Source organism: Rhinatrema bivittatum, chromosome 6, assembly GCF_901001135.1.
Source record: "Rhinatrema bivittatum chromosome 6, aRhiBiv1.1, whole genome shotgun sequence".
Lineage (NCBI taxonomy): Eukaryota > Metazoa > Chordata > Amphibia > Gymnophiona > Rhinatrematidae > Rhinatrema > Rhinatrema bivittatum.
This window is the reverse complement of record NC_042620.1, coordinates 14113563-14139679: the sequence shown is the minus strand read 5'-3', so window position 1 is coordinate 14139679 and position 26117 is coordinate 14113563. Positions and strand designations below refer to the sequence as shown.

At 46.8% G+C, this 26117-nt stretch overlaps 1 protein-coding gene across 1 annotated transcript; it reads left to right on the top strand.

The window, feature by feature from the left end:
- Positions 1 to 544: 544 nt before the first annotated feature.
- On the top strand, positions 545 to 20339 carry LOC115093409 (RUN and FYVE domain-containing protein 4-like). Its single transcript, XM_029605103.1, has 5 exons — positions 545 to 1310; positions 2371 to 2477; positions 2927 to 3073; positions 11874 to 11985; positions 19988 to 20339. Exons 1-4 carry the CDS (start codon positions 1251 to 1253, stop codon positions 11911 to 11913), a joined length of 354 nt encoding a protein of 117 aa, XP_029460963.1. The 5' UTR covers positions 545 to 1250; the 3' UTR covers positions 11914 to 11985; positions 19988 to 20339.
- Positions 20340 to 26117: the final 5778 nt, after the last annotated feature.

Genomic DNA, 26117 nt, shown 5'->3' with positions numbered 1-26117 from the left:
AGACACTCGCATTGAGTCTCTGGAGTTGGAGGTCATCAAGCTGCGGGTCAACTGAAAAGCAGCTGATGGAGCAAGGCTCGGGCCTCCAGCTTAATGTGGATGGAAAGGAAGCAGAACTCAAGGAGGAGAAAAGGATTCTTGAGGAGCAGCTCAAGCGTACACAGCTGCAAAATGAGAAAACAGCACAGAAGCTAGCAAACTGTCTTTTGGAGAAAGAGGACCTGGAGAAGGAGAAGAATGTACTTTTCGAATCTTCAAAGTCTCGAGAACAAAGCCTTCGATCTGCTGAGCTAGAGGTTGAGGATCTCAATAAGCAACTTCTTGTGTGTCAGGATCAAACTAGGTCCCTCAAAAATGCTGTAGAACACAAGGACCAGGCCCTGCAGGACAAAGAGAAGCATATCAGGATTTTGAAGAAGGAGGCAGAAGACACATCAGTGAAACTAAGGGAGGCGCTTTCTGAAAAGTCAGCCACAGATGCAAGGTTAGCTGAGATGATGACAACAACTGTACACTGGCTAATGAAAAATCTCTAATGAATGTACAAGTGTCTGGAGAAAAGGTTAAGCTGGAAGAGGCTTTGCATGAAGTGAAAAGGCAGCTGACAGCTTCTGAGGAGCAAAGACAGAGGAAGGAAGATGAGATGGTTAAGGTCCTACAGAAGGAAGGACATCTCAGGCAAGCACTGCGACAAGTCTCAAGAGAGAAAGAGACTCTTACGGAGGAGCTGCAGTCCGCTGCCAGTGCCCTCAAAGAAAAGACCCAAGAAGCTGGAATACTTGGGCGTGAAGTAGAGGAATTGAAGATCAATCTGCAAAACGAGAAAGCAGCACTGAGTGAACAACTGGCCATCGTTCAGATTGAGAGAGATGCCCTGGTGCTGCAAAAGAAAGATCTGGAATATACGCATTTGGTTCTAAGTGAGGAACATGCCCAATTAAAGTGCCAGGTGAAAAAAATGGAGCTGGAGAAGCTGAGAGCCGAGAAAAATCGGTGTTGAACTGGAGACCAGAAAGCAACTTTCCCACGGGCAGTCAGAGAAAGAGGCCTTGGAGGAGAAGCTGGCTGAGGGACAATGGAGTTAGGTCAGAAAACAGAGACCAGTCAAAGAAATAGAAAGAATTTGCTTTCTGAGCTCGAGAGTCTTCGGGCAGCAAAAGGTATTCCAGAGGACAAAGATCTGAGGATTAGGAACCTGGAAGGGGAAAATCAAAAGTTGCAGAGCAAGCTGCAAAGAGCAGAGACGCAAAATGATGGAGTTGGCAGATTTGGTGCAGAAACAGAAGGAAGAAGCTGGAAAATTGAAAGAGGTAGGAGATCTGCTATTAATAGTAAGCTCACTCTGTTTCAACCAGCCATTCTGTTTGCTGGCCTCAAGAGACCTTCTTTGGGGAAATGTGTGCTGGCTGAGAGTAGAACCAGCCATCCTCTGTTCTATAGGCACTAATTCAACCAGTTGGCCAAAGTTAAATAGTATTTCTTCACAAAATCAGGAGGGTGAAGGCAAAAACAGAACAGTATCAGGATTAATGAAGGCAGGGGATAAGCACATGAAAGCAAGGATCAAGTCAGAAAATTAAATTGAATCTATAGTACTTCTATGGAAAGAGATGTAGGATAGACAAGATGAGCCTTGCAGGCAACATGTGAATCATATTCTGTATTTCTAGGTAGAAGAAGGTCTTCCGATTAGCTAGGCAGTAGAAGTCGTGTCATCTTGGCTTCTGCTGTGTTCTCTGCTCTTAAGACTAGAGGAACTCATTTCATTAGCACACAAGCCACCCAAGTTTGATTCTTGGCTTGAGTCCACAAGAAGCAGAGTTCCCAACCTTCAGGGGGGGAGGAAGTTACAGACATCACTCAGCATTGAGACCTGTTGGCTTAATGGTAAATACCTAACAGGCTACAGAAGGAGCTGCAGGTTCATTACAGGTTGCATTTAAGAGAAGGGAAGACGGCACTGGAAGCCAGGATGAAAGGTCCATTGTATATCGGCTGTGTGTGAAATGGATTCTGTAAACTTTCCCTTGGCAAATGCTGTGCCTCTTTTCACTGGGCAGGACTGGGTAGATCAGGGAGGATATTTAATGAGATTTCCCAGTAGTTTAGTTTAGTTTATTAAAAATGTATATACCACGTACATCATATGGATATCAAAGCGGTTAACAAGCATAAAAAACATACATAAACAAAAGAACTATAGCAAGGACATTTCATATTACCATATTCTGCTAAGATGACTGTCATGACCCAAAATGGAATAGTCAAATCAGAAGGTGGGGAGGGCCACTGATTCGTTGGCAGGCCTCCCACCCAACCCCTTCTCCATGAACATGTATTAAAAATCTTCATATATGTTTCCTTTGACAGAGCCTGAATGATCAATTAGACAAGGTGAAGACAGAATCTCAGCTAAAGAACCAAATTCTCAGGGCTAAGGAAACTGAACTGAAGGGCCTGGCAGAGCAGCTGAGGAGGTGAGTCCTGCAGAGAGGCCATGCATGATGGCCACCTGATGAGAGACAGATGGTGTGAGCACATGCATGTTTGTTCCCCGATGATAATCAGGCAGGAGAGAGTAAAGAGAGAGAGGTTTGGGAATGCACGAGGACTGCATAATGAGAGACAGGCGGGCTACAGTAATAAGAGAAGCATTGCCTAATGACCTCTTAATGAGTCTCAGATGGGGAGGAATAAGGCGAAAGGTTACGTAGGGAGGCAAGACAAAAACGTCCTCCCCAAATCAGAGAAATTACAAATACCCAGAGGGGATGATCTGCAAGGAAGCAGCGCGTCCTCGTGATTACCGACGAAGGAATGAACATTGGCGTTCCTTGACCTCCTCCTGCTTCTGAGACTATTGCAGGTGAGCCTTTTCATCTCCCCCAAGGTGGTGCCTTCTCCGAGCACTTTCCTTTTCGCCTAGAGCCAGCCTGGACTGTGAGCGCTGCGGGAACGGGCCGGAGAAAGGAGAGCAAGATGGAAAAGAGGACGAGCATAAGTACCTTGAAACGATAGCAGAGCAGAAAGACATGATCCAAAGCTTGAAGGCCCGGGTGTTGGAGCTAGTGAGGTAAGAGGCCCAGCTGGCACTAAGAGCTCGTCTTCCATGGTCCTTTTCGTATGGACAGATTTTAGGCAAATTATAGGACAGAGCATTGTCCGGATTTAAGGTTCCATGGAAAATCCCATGTCTTTAACCTGATATATAGGGTTAAACTTACAGTATATTTCCCAGTTTAAAGGAAGTGCAAACACAAAAGTCCCGGTCCAGAAGATCCTCATTTCCCTCCTCTGTGCTCTGACCTGGTCTGTGTTTCAGTAAACAACGTAATGAACCCAAGAGCAAAATGTAACGCAACGAAAAAACCCAGTGAATTTCACTCTGAATTCTATAGCCGCAGCGATATCTCAAGGAAGCAATATTACTGTATGTCCTGAGCATAAACGAGCACCATAACAATGCCAGACAACTGCTTCAAACTGTCTGGATGACCAGGTCCAAAACAGGACAATGGAAGGTTCAGGAAGACATTTTTTGTTTTCTTTCAATACAAGACTTATCTGGGAAAAGCTTCTGAGGATCGACATTGGTTATCAGTCCAGAGGAGGAGCGATGCGGGCTTGAGTACGCTCCCTCACAAAAACGGCAACACAAATCCCTCCAGTCCCTGGTGCCGCAGCGTTTCGAGAGCACAGCTCTCTGCTTCAGGAGAAGCGGAGACTCCAAAAACAGCCTTCCATTTTTTTTATGCTTGTAAATGAAACGTAATCGAGGGGTAATTCAAAGTTTCAAAGCGAGCAAAACGTACCCTCTGCTCACCTCGCCACTAGGCTCTGACGGTCAGCTCTGTGCGTCAGGGGTAAGACATTTCCACACCCTATAACATCCATAAGCTCAAAGGAAGTGCCATGCTGGGTCATCCCAAGGTCCATCGAGCCCAGCATCCTGTCCTCACCAGGGAGCAGCCAGATCGCAAGCTCCCATCAAATCTCCCAATAGCTGATCTGCGTCTTGCACCTCACTCCAGAGATAAACGCTGGCTTTCCCAGGTTTACCTGACTGTGACTTGTTTTGAATTGTGCTGATTGCTAATTTTCATGGAGAGTCCTCCAGGTGTTAGTGTTTGAAAGGTAAATAAATCTCAATCCTATCCCCTCTCAGTCGTCTCTTCTCCAAGCTCCAGAGCCCTAAGGGCCTGTTTAGCTTTTCTCTACAAGGGAGCTTTCTTTATTTATTTATTTATTTATTATTATTTATAACTTTTATTTACCGACATTCGTGAAGCACATCATGCCGGTTTACAATGAACTCAGTTGGGAGGATACAGAATAACAATGATAACAATATGACATTGAAACAATATGATGTTACTAACGAAAAACAACAAACATCTCCTCCATCTCAATCCATCTCCTTTATCATTTTTGTCATTATACTCTGCACTTTTTCTAATTCTGCTATGTCTTTTTTTTTTTTTTTGAGATGGGGGCAACCAGAACCGTACAATGCTCTGAGCTGCAGTTGCACCATGAATCCATACCGTTGTGACTCCGCTCACAGGAGGGCCCCTGCGAGCAGCCTCGCTCACCTGCCAGCGCTGCCCAGGTGCCACTGCTCTCCGCGGCTGGAGTCACTGCCCCCTGTTTCCACGAGGCGGTGAGATGCTGCCTCTGCCTTCCTGCGCAGCCCGAAGCGCTGCTGTCCCAGATGCCGCCGACGGGGCCCATGACCCTTCGCGGCCTGGAGCGCCAACTACCTCCTCCCTCGCCGCCGACGTCACTGAGGCTGGCATCCCCTCCGCACGCGTGCACGGCCCCTCTTCAAGATTTAAAGGGATTGTGGCCCCTTCTGATGATGTCATTGCCCCAGGCCTTTAAAAGGCCACTTCTCCCTCGTTGCCTCCAGACCTTTGCAAGGTCTTCAGACCCTGTGGTCTTCCATGGATTTCCTGGCCTTCGAGGTCCTCCATGTTCCAGGTCTCTTGTTCCTATTTTCGTCTCCTGAATTCCATAGGTCTCCTGTTCCTGTCTTCGTTGCCATGAGGTCCAAGTCTGGTGCTCCTGTCTTTGTCTTCTGAGTTCTTCATTCTGAGGTCCTCATCCTTGGTTTTTAGAGTCCGAGTTCTTGAGTCCTGTTCCTGGTCTCCCTGAGCTCTTGTTTCCAGCTTTCGCTTTGTCCCTCATCTTATTCCAGAACCTTCAGCCTTGTGCTTGTGATCAGCGTCCTGAGTCCTCAGCCTTCGTTGGTCCTACGCTCAAGTCGTTCCTCAAGCGGGTAATCTGAAAGGGCTTACAGAATGCTGGATGGCTACCCCCAGAGATCATCATGGGCTGCTGGTTTCTCATCAGAGCTGTCCTAGTTTCTGGTTTATTTGCTCTTCTTCCGAGTATTCTTCTTCCAAGTCTTCAGCTCTGCTTGAGCATGCAGACTGTCCCTAGTCTCTCCAGTCTTCAGCCTCAGCCTAGCTTCGTGCCTGTGTGCTCTCACCCACCAGCGGGCATGGATCACAGCCTGCCCGGCGGTTGTGTCAGTCACGTTGCGGCACAGCGGCTTCACGCTCTCGAGTGCCCACTCACAACACATACAAGGGCATCGTGATATTCTCAGTCCAAAGAACTCTTCCATTTGCTTTCGTAGGCATAACCTCTGCTGGAGAATTTTAAAATGCCATCACTCTGGCGTGTCCAGTTCTGCTGTGCCAATGAGCTGTGAAACTGTCCAATACCCCCTAGCACTCTGACAGTCCCATAGGCAGAAGAGATGATTAGTAATCATGGGCCAGATATTGTAAGACTATCATAGCATGATCAACTATTTACCTCCATGTTAAAATCACATCTCAGCCTTTCACTTTGAAGAGAGGAACACAATTTTTCAATAAGAGCTATTTTATATGCTTCTCTATGCCAGAACTCAGTTTTAGGATAATACTTCCAATGTAACGTTATTGTGAACCGTACAGCTATCGTCAGCGGCTGGGAAACCAGCACCCTGCAATGAGGTACGACTCATCTCACCTACCTAAGTGACCCAGCAAGGGAGAAATCCAGAGCAGAAAACCTAACGCATTCAAAATGTCTTTCTCCACTGTCCCCAGCACCTCAAAAAACGTTATAATATCTCCCATGTAAGTATGAAGGTTTCCACAGAGCACATTCTCTCCCTAGAAACATACAAGTGAATTTTCAAATGTGTAACGCATGTGAAGGTAACATTTTTGTAGCTATTTCCAAAAGCCATTTACCCACGTTTAACCCGGGTAAAACCTATTGAGAATTCAATGACACATATTGTAGCAGTTTTCAATAGCCCACTTACATGGGGAAAATGCATTTTAATGCAATGTAAAATCTAATTTTAAACATGTAAAATTCTTTTGAAAATTACCCGCAATGAAATGTGACAGAAGTAAAAGGCCATACGGCCTATCCAGTCTGCCCATCTGACCAACTAATTTAGTTTTACAATTCCCATCACTCTCTCAGAAATCCCCTGTGGTTTATCCCATGCTTTCTTGAGTTTAGATACTGTCTGTCTCCACCACCTCTACTGGGAGGCCGTTCCACCCTCTCTGTAAAGAAATATTTCTAAGATTACTCCTGAGTCTACCCCTTTTCACCCTCATCCTCCTTTCCATTGAAAAAGTCTCACCTCCTGTGTATGGAAACTTCTGAGATATTTGAATGTCTCTATCACATCTCCCCTCTCTCGTCTTTCCTCGCAGGTCTACATGTTTAGATCTTTAAGTCTATCCCCCTATGCTTTAGAACGAAGACCACTGACCATGTTAGTAGCCCCCTCTGGACCAGCTCCATCCTGTTTATATCCTTGTGAAGGTGCAGTCTCCAGAACAGTATTCTGGAGACTGCACCTCATTCTTAGAACGTATTCTAGATGAGGTCTCACCAGGGACCTATACAGGGGCAATGTCACCTCCCTTTTTCTGCTGACCACTCCTCTCCATGTGCAGCCAAGCAGCTTTCTGGCTTTTACTGTCGCTTTATCCACCTGTTTGGCCACATTAAGATCATCAGACACAAACACCCCCAGATCCCGCTCTTCCTTTGTGCTTAGAAGGATTTCACTCCCAATACTTTACCTCTCTCTTGGGTTTTTGCATCCTAAATGCATTACTCTGCATTTTTAGCATTAAATCTTTGCTGCCAGACTCTAGACCATTCCTCGAGCTTTGCTAGATCTCTCCTCATATTTTCCACACCTTTCAGGCTGTCTTTTGATATGATCAGCAAAAAGGCAAACCTACTCCAACAACCCTTCTGCAATGTTGCTCAAGGAAATGTTGGAAATAAGCGGTCCAAGGACCAATCCCTGATGCACACCACTAGTAATATCCCCCTCCTCAGAGAAATCACCATTTACCACTCCCCTTTGTCGCTTCCCACTCAACCAGTTTCTAACCCACTCAGTCTCTCTAGGATCCATACCAAAGGCGCTCGGTCTCCTATGTCAAAGGTCTTCACTGAAATCCGAGTGCTAGCGCTCTCCCTGATCCAACTCTCTCCTGTCACTCAGTCATTGTAAAACCCTGCTGCCCCGGATCTTGCAGACCATTGGATTCCAGAAGCCATATTATCCTCTGTATTAGCAGTGATTCCATCGGTTTGCTCTCCACAGAGGTCAGACTGACCGGCCTGTAGGTCCCAGCCTCCTCCTTACTCCCACTGTTATGAATAAGAACCACATCTGCCCATCTCCAGTCCTCTGGAACTAAAGAAGCATTGAAAGGGTCACCAGCGGAGCTGCTAGAAGCTCTCTAAATTACCTCAGTACCCTCAGGTGCATCCCAGCCGGCCCCGTCGCGTTTTCGTTTTTTAGTTAGCTCCTGACAAACATACTTTTCTGAAGACTGATTGAGGTTTACTTGCTGTCCAATCTTATTTCTCTTTGCTTCATGTGGTGCTGCTCCTGGACTTTCACAGGTCGGTATAAACCAGAAATACAGAATTTGTTAAACAGTTGTGCTTTTTCCCTCATCAGCCTCTGCATATTCCTCCCCTTCACCTCTGAGTCTCACAATGCCACTTTTGCACTTCCTTCTATCACTAACGTATTTGCTGTTTTTCTTCCATTTTGATTTTTGCATTCTCTGACTGCTTTCCAGCTTCTCTCAGCTTTCCCAGATATGACTCCTGTCTTCCTCTTTCTGCGATCTCTTGTACTTTATGAACGTGAACCTTTCCTCCCTTACCTTTTCAGCTGCTTCTTTAGAAAACCATAACGGTCTCTTTCGTCTTCCCTTTATTTATTTAAACTAACAAAATGGGTAATTGCCCTTATATCATCCCCTTTTAGTTTTGCCCACTGCCCCTTCTACTCCCCTGAGATTTTCCCATCCAGCCAACGACCCCTTGAGGTCCTGCCCCCATATTGACCCTCGCCTTTGAATGAACCTTCAGCTCCTGTGCTCTAATACTGACCCACTCCATCCGGTGGTCCACTGGTTCCCACTATAACGTCAGAGATATTGTTACCAGTTGGTAAGCACCAGGTCCAGTATTGGCCCCCTCCCGTGTGGGTTCTGTTAGCGTTGACAGAAACAGTTCCCCTTGCAGAGAATCCAGGATCTCCCGGCTTCTAGAAGATACCGCAGTTGGGACGTCTCGTTCAAGAGAGGTCTTGAACGAGTAGATGTGACTCGGTTATTTTCGCTTTTGAATAATAGAAGGACTAGGGGGCATTCCATGAAGTTAGCAAGTAGCACATTTAAGACTAATCGGAGAAAATTCTTTTTCACTCAACGCACAATAAAGCTCTGGAATTTGTTGCCAGAGGATGTGGTTAGTGCAGTTAGTGTAGCTGTGTTTAAAAAAGGTTTGGATAGGTTCTTGGAGGAGAAGTCTATTAACGGCTATTAATCAAGTTGACTTGCGGAATAGCCACTGCTATTAATTGCATCAGTAGCATGGGATCTTCTTAGTGTTTGGATAATTGCCAGGTTCTTATGGCCTGGATTGGCCACTGTTGGAGACAGGATGCTGGGCTTGATGGACCCTTGGTCTGATCTAGCATGGCATGTTCTTATGTTAACATCCGCCAGCTTGAAATCCCCTAGCAGCTGCACCTCCCCTTTCATCGCAATCCTGCGAATGCCCTCCATTAAATCTCTGTCCATCTCCTCAGTCTGTGATGGAGCTCTGTAGATTACACCAGTATAAATAGATGTTCCATTCCCTCTTTCCAGATTAACCCACAGTGCCTCCTTCTTATCTCATAGGCCCTGCAATGCTGTTACTTTCATGTTATGTGTTATATATTGTGCCAGTCACGGAGAACTGGTAGACAGGAACCTATGACTGGCATATAGTTATATCAGGCTACAATCTATTCGGGAAGGACTGGGCAGGAAGAACAGTATTAAAGCAATAGATTCAAGGGGAAAGCCAGAAAGCTGAAGACACTGGTCCTGGTTATTCTCTGAGACACGTCAGTCTGGAAGGCCAGCAATAAACTCTGACATTAGGGAGAGCCGTACCTTCCCACTCTTTGGCCAACCAAAGTGTGCTCAACCTTATTGGTGGGATTTTCTTCTGCCATACGAGACTAGATGAAGCACCATTCAGGTTCGAAAATACCAGTGCAGGAACAATACAGGGGAACATGCTGAAGCCAATAGAAAAGTTGCATGGAACCCCAGTTTAAAGTTCGTAAAATGTAACCCGTTGCTGAGTCCAAGCCTTTCCCTGGTAACTATGCTTCTTTGAAAATGTCCCAGGCTCAGACAGTGATCTGTGCTGGGTGGGGAACCAGAGCCCCTCTGGGGATGAACGAATGGTGTCCTCGCACCAAGAACAGTTTAGAGGCGAAAGCAAACCCTGGAGCAAAGAGCTGGTGGTTCCGATATGCCAGATTTATTCAAAACAAAATACGGTGGCCTCAATTGTTTCGTCTTCCTCAGGCCTTCCACAGTCAAACAGGCAGACAGTTGCAAAAATTTGTTTTAATAGCACAAAAAAATTCCTCAACACGAATAATTCATTTCTGGCAAAGCCCAGGATAGTTCATCAGCAACAGGTCAGTTACTTACTGAGTTCAGAGGCTGAAATAAATCTGTCAACCTTTATTTCTGTGCAGTCAGTCGGACTAACACGGCGGCCAAAATAATGCGTCTGTTCTTTCTGGCGGCATCCCCACGATTCCTGGATTTGTCAACAGGCACCCAATATGCCTGGGCCTAGGGTGACAAACATTTAAGGGGCAGCAAGCTGGCGAAGATTTGATCTCATCCAGCAGAACCTCTGTCAGGAGGCGGGAGGGGCGAGAGCAGCAGAAGTGCCTAGGGGGTCTCTTCCCAACAGAACCCAGGCCTGAAGCCTGGGAGTAGAGCATTGGATTCACTCCCCACATGAAGCAGAAGATGTCTCCGCTGGTGCCCTCGCTGAGGAATGCGCAACATCCAACAACTCAGAGCCGGGAGGAAAGCAGCCTGAGATACGGTCGTGTTCCCCCCTGCAAGCCTCACCCATGACGCCATTAGGTGTCACCCTACGATATCATCAAGACCTAAAGGTGCAAACCCCAAGTACACAATCTCCTGCTGAAACACAGACAACCTGTTGTTTTCTATAGGTAGAGGTTAAGCACGGGTTAGAGAGAGGTTAATCAGCCATCACTGGGGACCAGCGTTCCATGCGATAATAAATTCATTTTTAAGTACGTTAATCTGGATTGCCCATGAGGTGAACCCTGACAAATTAAATCTGTCCTACGTTTTTGAATAATGGGAGGTAGACTTTACGGAGATCTTGGAATTTTTAACAATTTTTTTAATTCCCAAATATTGAAATCCCTCAGGAGCCACCCTAAACTGGGAGAGGCTTCAGAAGTGGCTGGACTTGGACCAACTGGCAATGCTTTGGCCTGGAGAATTAACTTTTGTTTCCAGACACCACACTGTTATCGCCCAAGAATTCAATCAGAGCACAGGCCGATTTCCCAAGGTCGATGACAGAAATCTGGAGCTTCATCTGCGCACACGGAGATTTTGTGTTCCAAACCTTTACCTTTGATGCTGGACTTTTGTGATGACCGACGGGCCAGAAGGCGCCCAGCCAGGGAGAAAGCAGGGCCATCTAAGTTTGATCCTGTCAAGTTTAAAGAGAGGATTTCCCATGGGACCTTTGAATCTGGGCAATTGATCTGAACAAGAATTAATGTCTGACCTGGCCAAAAAAAATGGGATTTAGGATGTTCCCATGCGGGGGCTGATACAAGCGCAGTCGTTCCGAGAATCCCTGAACAACAACCTCCTGTCCTGTCCCGTAGACTTGAAAGTTGCTGTGCCCTTGCTTTTTTTTTGTTTCCCGTCGTCCCCATGGCCCCCATCTCCTGACGACGCTGCCCTGCTTCTGGAGAACGCTCCGCATGGGCAGAGATAATGTGAAAGAAGCAAGGGCGAGCCGCAGAGGAGGGAGGGACAGGAGCGCACAGCGGAGGAGGGCGGGATCCTCGGGGGAAGGGCAAACACGACAGAGGAGGAGTCACAGAGAGGGGGCGGTCCTTCTCTGCGTATTAACACCCATATAACCCATGGAGAATCCCTTTGATAAACTGCTTACTGTCACTTCTCCATCTCCTCCCCCCTTCTCTTCACCCTTTCCCTCCCCCCCAACCATTCTCTCTTCTCCATTGAATTTTCATGCTCCCTCCCTCCATCCTTTTCTTTCTATTCTCTCCCTTCTCCATTCTACTCCAACCCTCTCTATCTATTGTCGCCCTCTTCTCCTTCTGCTCCCCCATCCCCTTCTCGTCTCCCCCATTCTTTCCCTCTTCATTCACTTCGCTTTCACCCTCCTCTGCCCACGCCTCCTGTGTTTTTTTTCCCTCTCCCTCTCTCCTACCCGTTCATCAGGGAGAAAGATGCGCTGTGGGAAGAAGATGGAGGGCATTGATTCTCTTGACCCAAGCTTGTGTGGGGGTGCAGGAAGGACTTCAAACCCTTTCAGCAGGAAGCACCAGTGCAGGTAATGTTTTCATCCTCCCCTCCCCCCTCCCCCTGCACAAATGCATGCGCAGACGTGCATGTAAATACGAGCATGCAGCCTAAGGCTGGTGACTGGGAAGGCCCTCTGGGCGGAGTTACCCGGATAACGTTCCTCGATATTCAGTGGAATGCAGCTGGTGATTCCATCCGCTGAGTATAGCTGTATGAAGTCAGAGTTATGCAGATAGAGTTATCCGGCACAACCAGACTTACCCGGATAATGCTAAATATTGGGTAACTTGGAACAACTCTGATTTATCAGGTAAGTTTATAGCTGGATTTATTTTTGTTTTATTTTATTTTTAAAAAATCATCTATTCCACATAATCCTATTTATTCAATGTGGATTTGCAGCCATACAATCATAAATATGACAGATATTAAACAATGTTAAAGACAAATGCATAAAACAGTCAAGTAGACTCTTAAACTTCCCGAAAAGCAATCAGCAATGTTCGCTATTCTCCCCTGCAGTATGCATTGTTATAAAGCTCTGCCTTCAACAGCTTTCTAAATCTCAGATAAGCTTGCTTTTGTCACAGTTTTAATGGCAGTTTATTCCACATATTTGGAGCTACGATGGATAATGCCCTTGATCTTATTCCATTGAGTGGATACTCCTGCAAAGAAGAAGTGAGTACTAAACCCTGTGTGGCACAACGTAATGTCCAAATAGGCACCTACTTGATAAACTTATCTGCCAGCCCATGAGATTCCAAATTAATAGCCTTATGAATAATCATATATATCTGAAACTGAACCCTACAAGAAATGGGCAACCAATGCAACTTTAGTAAATAAGGCTCCATGGAAACCGCCCAAGGCAAATTCCCTGTACAGACTCCTGAGTTCATTCCTCCCTGCCAGCAGATGGAGACAGAGAAAAGCTTTGCTGACACTGCATCATAAACCCCAGTGCCCCCTGCAGTTCCTTAGAATTTCTCTGTCTCCAGCAGATGGCAGAGGCTGTGAATCCTGCAGTTCTGCAGCTTGCTAGTTTTTTATAGCGATCTTCCTCCAGGGTTTTTTTTTTTTCTTTTTTGAGAATCCTAGTGGGTTCTGCCATGTCCGGTTGAGGCGGCTGAGCCGGGGATTGGTGCCCTTGTGTGTGCTCAGTCTGTGCACCCGTGGGGTGTAAATCTGCTTGTCCAGATCCCGCCACTTCACGAGGCCGCTCAGGCGGCTGCAAGTTCTATTGGATTCTTTTTGGGGTCCCTTTTGAGACTTTGCCTGTTTCTTTAAGGGCAGTTTGTCTCTTTGGGATAAAGTTACAAAAAAAACCCCAGTATTTGCACCAGACCGAGGTGCTCCCAGTAGCTCTTTGGTGGGAGCCAAATCTGCACAATGAAGCGAGGCCGGTCCACTCCGTCGTTCCTACTATAGGCGGTCAGTTGCGGCGGTTTTACTATGAGTGGACCAAGATCACTCAGGACCAGTGGGCTCTCAGCATGGTAAGAAAGAGTTACGCTTTAGAATTTGCTCGTCCCATGCGAGAACTCTTCCTGATTTTCCCATGCAGCTACCTGGACAAGACGTCTGCAGTTCCAGTGACTCTAAATCGACTATAATAGGAGCTGTGGTGCCGGTTCCCCAGGCAGAGCTCCTCCAGGGGAGATATTCCATTAATTTTCTTGACCCCAAGGCTCTTTCCGGCCGAAACTCGATTTAAAGAAGATCAATGCAGCGCTCAAGGTGTCGCGCTTCAGGATGGAGACCCTGAGATCGGTCATTGCAGCGATTTGCAAATGAGAGTACCTGGCTTCTCTAGATCTCACGGAGGATTATCTGCATATTGCCATTCATCAGGACTCTCAGTGTTTTCTTCGCTTCATGATTCTGGGACAGCATTCCAGTTTCAGGCCCTTCCGCTTGGTCTTGCCACAGCTCCGCAAACTTTCACCAATGTAATGGTGGTGGTGGCAGCATTCCTTCGAAAGGAGGGTATGCTAATGCACCCATATCTGGACGACTGGCTGGTCAGGGCAAAGTCGGAGGTTCTGTGCCGCAAATCTGTTTGTCGAGTGCTCGACGTTCTCCAGTCTCTTGGTTGGGTGGTGAATCTCGCCAAGAGTCAGTTGTCTCTGACGCAGACCTTGGAGTATATGGGGGCTCGGTTCGAAACTCTGGTAGGAAGGGTGTACCTCTCTCAAGACTGGGTCCTGAAACTTCAGACGCAGATTCAGCGATTTTTGCAGTTGCATGTACCCAAGGTCTGGGACTATTTGCAGGTTCTCAGCTCGATGGCCTCCACGCTGGACTTGGTTTCTTGGGCATTTTCCCATATGAGACCACTGCAGACGGCATTGTTGGCTTGCTGGAAGCCAGTGTCAGAGGAGTATCATCTGCAGTTACCTCTCAAGGGCTTCATGAGAGACTCTCTCGTGGTGGCTTCTGACCCCCAACCTTGTTCAAGGTGTGGAACTCGAAGTTCCAGATTGAATGGTGGTCACTACCAATGCCAGTCTCTCTGGATGAGGAGCAGTTTGTCAGTCTCATTTGGTTCAGGGGTCCTGGTCCAAGAGAGAGTCTGAGTGGTCTATCAATCGGCTAGAGACCAGGGCGGTCTGTTTGGCTTTGCGGGAGTTTCTGCCTCTGTTATGGAATCAAGCAGTGCGAGTGCTGTTGGACAATGCGACAACAGTGGCCTATATCAATCGACAGGGTGGAACCAAGAGCCAGGCAGTAGCTTGGGGAGCACAGAAGTTAGTGCTCTGGGCGGAACAAAATCTAGAGCGAATAGCAGCGTCCCACATAGCCAGAGTTGAAAACGTTCAAGTGGACTTCTTGAGCCGGACTTGCTTAGATCCGGGCAAGTGGATGTTATGAGAGACCACGATGCAGCTGATTCAAGATTGTTGGTGATCCCCTCATGTAGACCTAATGGTGACTCGTCAGAATGGCAAGGCATTTTGGTTCTTCAGTCGCTGAAGGCAACATGGGGCCGAAGGGGTCAATGCTTTAGTTTTGCCGTGCCCTCAGGGAGTTCTACGTTATGGTTTTCCCCCCGGGCTACTAATGTGCAAGGTTCTCCATCGCATAGAAAAGCACTGCAGCAAGGTGATTCTGGTGGCCTCTGCATCCGTGGTTTGCGGATCTAGTCAACCTGGCGGTGGATGGGCTGCTTCACTTCGGCCACCTGATGCGTCTCCTTCGACATGGTCCAATATTTTCAGACCAGGCTGTTCACTTTTGTCTAGCAGCATGGCTTTTGAGAGGAGGCATTTGAGAAGGAAAGGTTATCCACAATCGGTTGTCACTACATAGTTACAATCTAGAAGGAAGTCTACTATCCTGTCTTACGTTATAGTATGGAAGGTTTATGAGTCCTGGTGCTCCGTTAAGGGCATATGTCCACTCAGGGCTTTAATCTCTGACAATCTATCTTTCTTGCAAGTTGGCTTCGCCAAGGACTTGTCTCTCATTTCGCTTAAAGTACAGATGGTAGTGCTGGGCTCTGCGTGGCAGAGATTGATGGTTCCCCTATTTCGGCTCATCCAGACGTCATTAGGTTTCTTAAGAGATGATGAATCTGCGGCCTCCGGTTCAGAGGTCCTACCTGTCTTGGAATCTTAATCTCGTCCTTAGAGGTTTGTGTGAAGCTCCCTTTGAACCGCTCCGAAGGACTACATTGAAGGATTTGACTCTTAAAGTGATTTTCTGGTGGCCATCTGTTCGGCTAGGAGGATTTCTGAATTGCAGGCTCTATCTTGCCATGATCCTTTCCTTCAGATTTCGGATGCGGGAGTTTCTTTACGGACAGTACTTTCTTTTTTTATCAAAGGTAGTCTCAGCGTTTCATGTGAATCAGTCAGTGGAGCTTCCGGCCTTTTCTGCCTTAGCAGCATCCGATCCTCATGCGAGGGAGCTCAGATGTTTGGATGTAGGGAGAGCTTTGTTGCGTTACCTTGAGGTTATGAATGACTTTAGGGGGTCCGATCATCTCTTTGTGCTGTGGAGTGGTGCGAACAAAGGCTCCAAGGCTTCTGAAGCCTCTATTGCATGATGGTTGAAGGAGGCTATTTCTTCTGCGTATATCACATGGAGTTGTCCAGTTCCGGAAGGTTTGCGTGCTCATTCGAACCTCATGGGCGGAAGCACAACTTGTTTCTCCACAGGAAATTTGCAGGGCTGCGACTTGGAAGTTGCTGCATACCTTTGCAAGGCACTATCGTCCAGATGTGGGGGATATGGGATATCTCCTTCTTTTGGCGAGAGTGTTTTGTGAGCGGGACTCTCCAGGTCTCATCCTGGGTAAGGGCTTTGATACATCCCATGAGTCTGGACTGATCCAGGTATGTACAGGGAAAGGAAAATTGGTTCTTACCTGTTAATTTTCGTTCCTGTAGTACCACAGATCAGTCCAGAACCTGCCCAATTAGGGAAGGGGAATATTTGGGGGAGAGTCGTCCTCTCAGTTTTAAGATTGTTCTCTGATGCATTCAGTGCTATTGGATTTCCTTTACTTGATCAAAGTTTTTTGCTATTTTCTGCTTTAATATAGATATATACTGAGGAACTGCAAGGGGCATTGGGGTATATGATGCAGTGTCAGTGAAGATTTTTTCTGTCTCCATCTGCTGGCAGGGAGGAATGAATCCAGGAGTCTGGACTGATCAGTGGTACTACAGGAACGAAAATTAGCAGGTAAGAACCAATTTTCCTTTACAAATCATTCTAATAGCAGCATTTTGTAACAACTGAAATGTGTTCAACAAATTGGTAGATAGTCCAATATACTGTAAATAGCATTACAATAGTCCAGATAAGCTTAAAAATAGAGCCTAGACTATCAATCTAAAATCTTCACCTGATAATATCTTTCTCAATGGTCTTAAAACTTTAAGTTTAAAAAAGGCTATCCGAGCTACCTTTTTTTTACCTGTGGTTTTAAAGTCAGGACAGAATCGAAACGTATACCTAAATTACGAGTCTTGTCAGGCACCTCCACCCTATGATTCTCATAGTTAATCACTGTAGAAGATGGAACATTAGATATCCCCATCCATAAAACTGTTGTTTTATCACAATGTAGTAATAATTCATTTGTCATTAAGCAATCTTGAATCCCTTCATACTTTGCTGAAACTGCTCTAAAGGGATTTCTCCTAGCTTCAGACCAGGGATACGTCTGAGGTGGTCAGAGTAGCAGGGTTTTCGAATCCCACAGTTTGTGCAGCTGAGTCCCAAGTTTTGGCGAACAAGCATTTAATTTATGGTCCTCTTTTGTGATGATCCTGGGAAACGAACACTAGGGGGCGCACCATTATTAATAATACATGAGACTAGCTCCTTCCAAGGCAGCACCTCCACCTACTTCATTATTTGGTCCTCTACCAGATATTGGCACTGAATTTCCCTTACTTTTGAAGTAAGGGTGCTGCCTTCTCATCCTTTTAAAGCAGCTTCCATGTAAGACCTGTTTTTAAACAAAAGGAAATCTGAGGGCATTTCTAGAGAGAGAAAGAGACTCATTCTAAAGCTCTCATATCAGTAAACTATTTATACCACTGTAGGACGGTCAACTTGTAACTCAAGGTGAGGATCTGGTGGTGGTCTAGGGTTTGGGGGCCAGTTTTGCATGCACAGTCAGAGGTACGGACAGCACAGTACACACCAGTGAAGATTGGGATGTGATTTGGAGTGAGGAAAGGGATGCAGAGATGAGATTTCTACAATGTTCTCTCGCCCTAGCTTGATGGATACCAAAGTAGGCTGAGAGTACAATGTACAAATCTCATCTCTGCGTCCCTTTCCTCATTCCAAATCACGTCCAGTCTTCACTGATGTGTACTGTGCTGTCCGTACCTCTGACTGTGCATGCAAAACTGGCCCCAAACCCTAGTCCACCACCAAAAGCTCACCTCGAGTTAAGAGTTGACCCTACAACAGTGGAATAAAAAGTTGACTAATATGCGTGCCAGCATAGAGGCTCTCCCTTCTCTCTTTCACTCCACAATCCATACTCCACACTCCACACTGCTCTCCCATTCCCCTCTCCTGCTAAAAACAGGATTGACAATATTTATCCGAAATGCCAGTTCAAACACATCATTATAAGGTGCATTACACTATCACACGCAACAATAAAACCCCCTCATTTTCATAAACTCCTCCCATTTGACTAAATTGTGACAATTTGCATGCGCATCTCACGATCTGAAAAATAACACATGCGTTATCGCAGGTGTTAGGGCTCTAACTCATTTTGATGAACGATCCTGTTTGACTGCAGGCTCGCTAAGGACAAGGAAAAACCTACATGACCTGAATCTAACTCTTTTAGCCACCAATGAAAAGGTGGGAATAAAATAAATGTAACACCACTGTATCTAATGCAAATTTCTGGGACTTCCTGCTCAATCTCACAGCGCAGAAGACAATATCCTCCCCTGTATCTAATGCAGATTTCTCAATCTCACAGCGCAGGAGACAATGTCCTCCCCTGTATCTAATGCAGATTTCTGAATCTCACAGCACAGGAGACAATGTCCTCCCCTGTATCTAATGCAGATTTCTGAATCTCACAGCGCAGGAGACAATGTCCTCCCCTGTATCTAATGCAGATTTCTCAATCTCCCAGGCAGGAGACAATGTCCTCCCCTGTATCTAATGCAGATTTCTCAATCTCCCAGGCAGGAGACAATGTCCTCCCCTGTATCTAATGCAGATTTCTCAATCTCACAGCGCAGGAGACAATGTCCTCCCCTGTATCTAATGCAGATTTCTCAATCTCACAGCGCAGGAGACAATGTCCTCTTCTGTATCTAATGCAGATTTCTCAATCTCACAGCACAGGAGACAATCTTCTCCCCTGTATCTAATGCAGATTTCTCAATCTCACAGCACAGGAGACAATGTTCTCTTCTGTATCTAATGCAGATTTCTGAATCTCACAGCGCAGGAGGCAGTGTCCTCCCCTGTATCTAATGCAGATTCCTCAATCTCACAGCGCAGGAGGCAGTGTCCTCCCCTGTATCTAATGCAGATTTCTCAGTCTCGCAGCGCAGGAGACAATGTCCTCCCCTGTATCTAATGCAGATTTCTGAATCTCACAGCGCAGGAGACAATGTCCTCCCCTGTATCTAATGCAGATTTCTCAATCTCACAGCACAGGAGACAATGTCCTCCCCCGTATCTAATGCAGATTTCTGAATCTCACAGCGCAGGAGACAATGTCCTCCCCTGTATCTAATGCAGATTTCTGAATCTCACAGCGCAGGAGACAATGTCCTCCCTGTATCTAATGCAGATTTCTGAATCTCACAGCGCAGGAGACAATGTCCTCCCCTGTATCTAATGCAGATTTCTCAATCTCACAGCACAGGAGACAATGTCCTCCCCCGTATCTAATGCAGATTTCTGAATCTCACAGCGCAGGAGACAAGGTCCTCCCCTGTATCTAATGCAGATTTCTGAATCTACAGCGCAGGAGACAATGTCCTCCCCTGTATCTAATGCAGATTTCTGAATCTCACAGCACAGGAGACAGTGTCCTCCCTTGTATCTAATGCAGATTTCTGAATCTCACAGCACAGGAGACAATGTCCTCCCCTGTATCTAATGCAGATTTCTGAATCTCACAGCGCAGGAGACAATGTCCTCCCCTGTATCTAATGCAGATTTCTGAATCTCACAGCGCAGGAGACAATGTCCTCCCCTGTATCTAATGCAGATTTCTGAATCTCACAGCGCAGGAGACAATGTCCTCCCCTGTATCTAATACAGATTTCTGAATCTCACAGCGCAGGAGACAATGTCCTCCCCCGTATCTAATGCAGATTTCTGAATCTCACAAAGCAGGAGACAATGTCCTCCCATGTATCTAATGCAGATTTCTCAATCCCACAGCGCAGGGGACAGCATTCTCCACTGCAGGTTTTTGGGAGTCATTGAGTGATAATTTATGGATTCTGCACTGCATTGTGAAGTTATTGTTGATTTGGTAAGTTCAGGTTTAATGGAGCTGAAATCTTTCCTTTCAGACTTTGCAGGAACGCCGTGTGTCAGGCCTGTTCCGTGGATTGCGGAAAGAAAGAGCGATGCTGTATTCCCTGTTATCAGAAGGGAACGACGCAAGTCACCTGATCACGCCGCAGCCTGCCGTCCACAGATCTGGAGGACTCTTTGGGGCTGGCCCTGCCACCGTCATAGCTTGTCACTCGCTGTAACACTGACCCTAGTTCATGTGTAATTCAGTGGAGACCACATCTAATGACTATCCGGTCACTTCTGCCAATGCTGGTGGCCATCCCACATTCACTACACACAAAGGATGTTTCCTGGTCATGGGTTTCAGATAAATACTTTTCTGCCTCTAAACCTACAGCTAGAAGAACTTCATTTTATATGCTGCATCTGGGATAAGCTCTTAGTTTATATATTTTCCCGTATAAGAGTATGTACACGTGCAGGCACAGAACGTGCCACAAGCTGTGCAGTCAGGGCACACATAAGACATGACCATTTTTAAGAATTTGTACGACGTGTTTCCTGCCTGCTCACTGTGAGAAAGTTAGAGGAGGGTGGGGAAGCTGAGGTACCATGGTTCGAAGACAGAAGGAAGATGATAGTGCCAAAGAAGCACTATGAAAGCTGGGGGCAGTTTGAGAATAGTGCCACAAATGCAGTATGAGAGCTGAGAGTGGGGGAGATAGTGCCACACAAACACTAAAGGCTGGGAGTAGGTGAGGACAGCACCACAGAAGCACTATGAGGACTGGAAATAGGTGAGGATAGCGCCACAGAAGCACTATGAGAGCTGGGATTGGGAAAGAATAGCACCACTGAAGCACTATGAGAGCTGGGAATGGGAGAGGATAGCACCACAGAAGCACTATGAGAGCTGGGAGTGGGAGTGGAGAGTGCCACAGAAGCACTATGGGAGTGGGAGAGGATAGCAACACAGAAGCACTATGAGAGCTGGGAGTAGGTGAGGATAGCACCACTGAAGCACTATGAGAGCTGGGAGTAGGGAATATTTGCACCACAGAAGCACTATGAGAGCTGGGAGTAGGTGAGAATAGTACCAGAGAAGAACTATGGGAGTGGGAAAGGATAGCGCCACAGAAGCACTATGAGAGCTGGGAGTTGAAGTGGATAGTACCACAGAAGCACTATGGGAGTGAGAAAGGATAGCACCACAGAAGCACTATGAGAGCTGGGAGTAGATGAGGATAGCACCACAGAAGCACTATGAGAGCTGGGATTGGGAGTGGATAGTGCCACAGAAGCACTATGGGAGTGGGAGAGGATAGCACCACTGAAGCACTATGAAAGCTGGGAGTAGGGAAGCTTTGCACCACAGAAGCACTATGAGGACTGGAAATAGGTGAGGATAGCGCCACAGAAGCACTATGAGAACTGGGATTGAGAAAGAATAGCACCACTGAAGCACTATGAGAGCTGGGAGTAGGGAAAATTTGCACCACAGAAGCACTATGAGAGCTGGGAATGGGAGAAGATAGCACCACAGAAGCACTATGAGAGCTGGGAGTGGGAGTGGATAGTGCCACAGAAGCACTATGGGAGTGGGAGAGGATAGCAACACAGAAGCACTATGAGAGCTGGGAGTAGGTGAGGATAGCGCCACTGAAGCACTATGAGAGCTGGGAGTAGGGAATATTTGCACCACAGAAGCACTATGAGAGCTGGGAGTAGGTGAGAATAGCACCAGAGAAGAACTATGGGAGTGGGAGAGGATAGTGCCACAGAAGCACTATGAGAGCTGGGAGTTGAAGTGGATAGTACCACAGAAGCACTATGGGAGTGGGAAAGGATAGCACCACAGAAGCACTATGAGAGCTGGGAGTAGATGAGGATAGCACCACAAAAGCACTATGGGAGTGGGAGTGGATAGTGCCACAGAAGCACTATGGGAGTGGGAGAGGATAGCACCACTGAAGCACTATGAGCTGGGAGTAGATGAGAATAGCACCATAGAAGCACTATGAGAGCTGGGAGTGGGAGTGGATAGTGCCACAGAAGCACTATGGGAGTGGGAGAGGATAGCACCACTGAAGCACTATGAGAGCTGGGAGTAGGGAAGCTTTGCACCACAGAAGCACTATGAGAGTTGGGAGTAGATGAGGATAGCACCACAGAAGCAGTATGAGAGCTGGGAGTGGATAGTGCCACAGAAGCACTATGGGAGTGGAAGAGGATAGCAACACAGAAGCACTATGAGAGCTGGGAGTAGGTGAGGATAGCACCACAGAAGCACTATGAGAGCTGGGATTTGGAAAGAATAGCGCCACTGAGGCACTATGAGAAGTGGGAGTAGGGAATATTTGCACCACAGAAGCACTATGAGAGCTGGGAGTAGGTGAAGATAGCACCAGAGAAGAATTATGGGCGTGGGAGAGGATAGCGCCACAGAAGCACTATGAGGAGTGGGAGTGGATAGTACCACAAAAGCACTATAGGAGTGGGAGAGGATAGCACCACAGAAGCACTATGAGAGCTGGGAGTAGATGAGGATAGCACCACAGAAGCACTATGAGAGCTGAGAGTAGGTGAGGATAGCGCCACAGAATCACTAGGAGAACAGAGTAGGTGAGGATAGCACCACAGAAACACTATGAGAGCCGAGAGTAGGTGAGGATAGTACCACAGAAGCACTATGAGAACTGGGAGTGGGGAAGGATAGCACCACAGAAGCACTATGAGAACTGGGAGTGGGAGAGGATAGCGCCACAGAAGCATTATGAGAGCTGGGAGTAGGTGAGGATAGCGCCACAGAAGCACTATGAGAGCTGAGAATAGGTGAAGATAGTGCCACAGAAGCGCTATGAGAGCTGGGAGTAGGTGAGGATAGCACTACAGTAGCACTATGAGAGCTGGGAGTGGGAGAGGATAGCACCACAGAAGCACTATGAGAGCTGGGAGTGGATGAGGATAGCACCACAGAAGCACTATGAGAGCTGGGAGTGGGAGAGGATAATGCCACAGAAACACTATGAGAACTGGGAGTGGGGAAGGATAGCGCCACAGAAGCACTATGAGAGCTGAGAGTAGGTGAGGATAGCACCACAGAAATACTATGAGAACTGGGAATGGGGAAGGGTAGTGCCACAGAAGCACTATGAGAGCTGGAAGTGGGAGAAGATAGTGCCACAGAAGCACTATGAGAGCTGGGAGTGGGAGAGGATAACGCCACAGAAACACTATGAGAACTGGGAGTGGGGAAGGATAGCGCCACAGAAGCACTATGAGAGCTTGAGAGTAGGTGAGGATAGCACCACAGAAACACTATAAGAACTGGGAGTGGGGAAGGGTAGTGCCACAGAAGCACTATGAGAGCTGGGAGTGGGAGATGATAGCACCACAGTAGCACGATGAGAGCTGGGAGTGGGGAACAGTAATGCCATACAAGGAAGGAGTAGGAGAGGATAATGATTGAGTCATAAGGCAGCTGTCAGTGGTGGAGAACTCTGAAGGATGAGGCACCCTGGTTTTAACCTCTAATCCTCACACTTTCCATCTGTAGCCCCTTGCTGATTTCCAAGTTCAGTGCACACACGGTACCTGACTGCAACGAGCACCACGCCTGCTGCGCTTCCAAACCCAGGTCGGACTGAGGAACAGGAGGCAGGCTTGGGGTGTGAGCTTGCACAGAGGATATGGAGCTTGCTCAGAGGATATGGAGCTTGCACAGAGGATATGGAGCTTGCACAGAGGATATGCCAAATCAATACCTGATACCAAGGAGCAGGAGCCTCAGAACTGAAACTCATCTGCCAGACGGGCGCTAGAGACCCCCAGATGAGCTGGAGCAGAAGGCCAGTCCCAGGGCAAGCTCTCTCTGACGGGGATTGTGCTACCGTTTCTCACTCCCTTGTACACCTGCTAATAAAGGCTGCATTCCTCTGTCATTGAGAAGTAGCCAGTGCATGCTGTACACGGTATAAGCATCTCTATTTATTCAGCGCCCTGGGTATAAACGGCCTGGTATGAAACATCCACGTGGGCCCTGCAGTTGGACAGAGAGAGGTTAAGTGACTAGTTCAGCGTCGTATCGTACATGACGGGTAGGGGGAATTAAACTGGGATTTCCAGCGTCAAAAGTGCACGTCCGGAGCATCACATGACAGAGCCACCTCAGGAAGGCTTTGAGATTAAAGCCTTGGATGCCAAATTCTGGAAGACTCTGCCCACTGCTCCCTGCTTTCCAGGGGAAGGGGAGGAAGGAAACTGTTTGCCAAACCCCTCTGCCTGTGAGAGCTCTCATCTCAAATCCATCCCTGAGTGTCACAACGTAACCTGCAGTATTACAGGCCCAGGGCACTCCTGGCTCTCTCTAGCTTTACTTTAAACATATAAGCAGTGTTCACACATTGGGTAAATCAGTGCCTCTCAGTGTTATTAGTGCAGTGTACATTTCTATGGTAAATCAGTGCCTCTCAGTGTTATCAGTGCAGTGTACACTTCTATGGTAAATCAGTGCCTCTCAGTGTTATCAGTGCAGTGTTCACACATTGGGTAAATCAGTGCCTCTCAGTGTTATCAGTGCAGTGTACATTTCTATGGTAAATCAGTGCCTCTCAGTGTTATCAGTGCAGTGTACATTTCTATGGTAAATCAGTGCCTCTCAGTGTTATCAGTGCAGTGTTCACACATTGGGTAAATCAGTGCCTCTCAGTGTTATCAGTGCAGTGTACATTTCTATGGTAAATCAGTGCCTCTCAGTGTTATCAGTGCAGTGTTCGCTCGTTTGGTAAATCGGTGCCGCTCAGTGCAGAACATAAGAACACAAGAAATTGCCATGCTGGGTCAGACCAAGGGTCCATCAAGCCCAGCATCCTGCTTCCAACAGAGGCCAAACCAGGCCACAAGAACCTGGCAATTACCCAAAAACTAAGTCTATTCCATGTAACCATTGCTAATGGCAGTGGCTATTCTCTAAGTGAACTTAATAGCAGGTAATGGACTTCTCCTCCAAGAACTTATCCAATCCTTTTTTAAACACAGCTATACTAACTGCACTAACCACATCCTCTGGCAACAAATTCCAGAGTTTAATTGTGCGTTGAGTAAAAAAGAACTTTCTCCGATTAGTTTTAAATGTGCCCCATGCTAACTTCATGGAGTGCCCCCTAGTCTTTCTACTATCCGAAAGAGTAAATAACTGATTCACATCTACCCGTTCTAGACCTCTCATGATTTTAAACACCTCTATCATATCCCCCCTCAGTCGTCTCTTCTCCAAGTTGAAAAGTCCTAACCTCTTCAGCCTTTCCTCATAGGGGAGCTGTTCCATTCCCTTTATCATTTTGGTTGCCCTTCTCTGTACCTTCTCCATCGCAATTATATCTTTTTTGAGATGCGGTGACCAGAATTGTACACAGTATTCAAGGTGCGGTCTCACCATGGAGCGATACAGAGGCATTATGACATTTTCCGCTTTATTAACCATTCCCTTCCTAATAATTCCTAGCATTCTGTTTGCTTTTTTGACTGCTGCAGCACACTGAGCCGACGATTTTAAAGTATTATCCACTATGATGCCTAGATCTTTTTCTTGAGTGGTAGCTCCTAATATGGAACCTAACACTGTGTAACTACAGCAAGGGTTATTTTTCCTATATGCATCACCTTGCACTTGTCCACATTAAATTTCATCTGCCATTTGGATGACCAATCTTCCAGTCTTGCAAGGTCCTTCTGTAATGCATCACAGTCTGCTTGTGATTTAACTACGCTGAATAATTTTGTATCATCCGCAAATTTGATAACCTCACTCGTCGTATTCCTTTCCAGATCATTTATATATATATTGAAAAGCACCGGTCCAAGTACAGATCCCTGAGGCACTCCACTGTTTACCCTTTTCCACAGAGAAAATTGACCATTTAATCCTACTCTCTGTTTCCTGTCTTTTAACCAGTTTGTAATCTCCTTTGGTAAATCAGTGCCTCTCAGTGTTATCAGTGCAGCATGCGCTCCTTCAGTAAATCAGTGCCTCTGTGTTATCATTGCAGTGTGTGCTCCTTTGCAGGCCAATACAGTAAAAAACCCAGGAGAGCGGGCAAGTGCCCGCTCTCCTGTGCGCCCGATACAGTAAAAAAAATTATTTAAATTAAGCCCGGCGGTAAAAAGAGGCACTAGGGACACTAG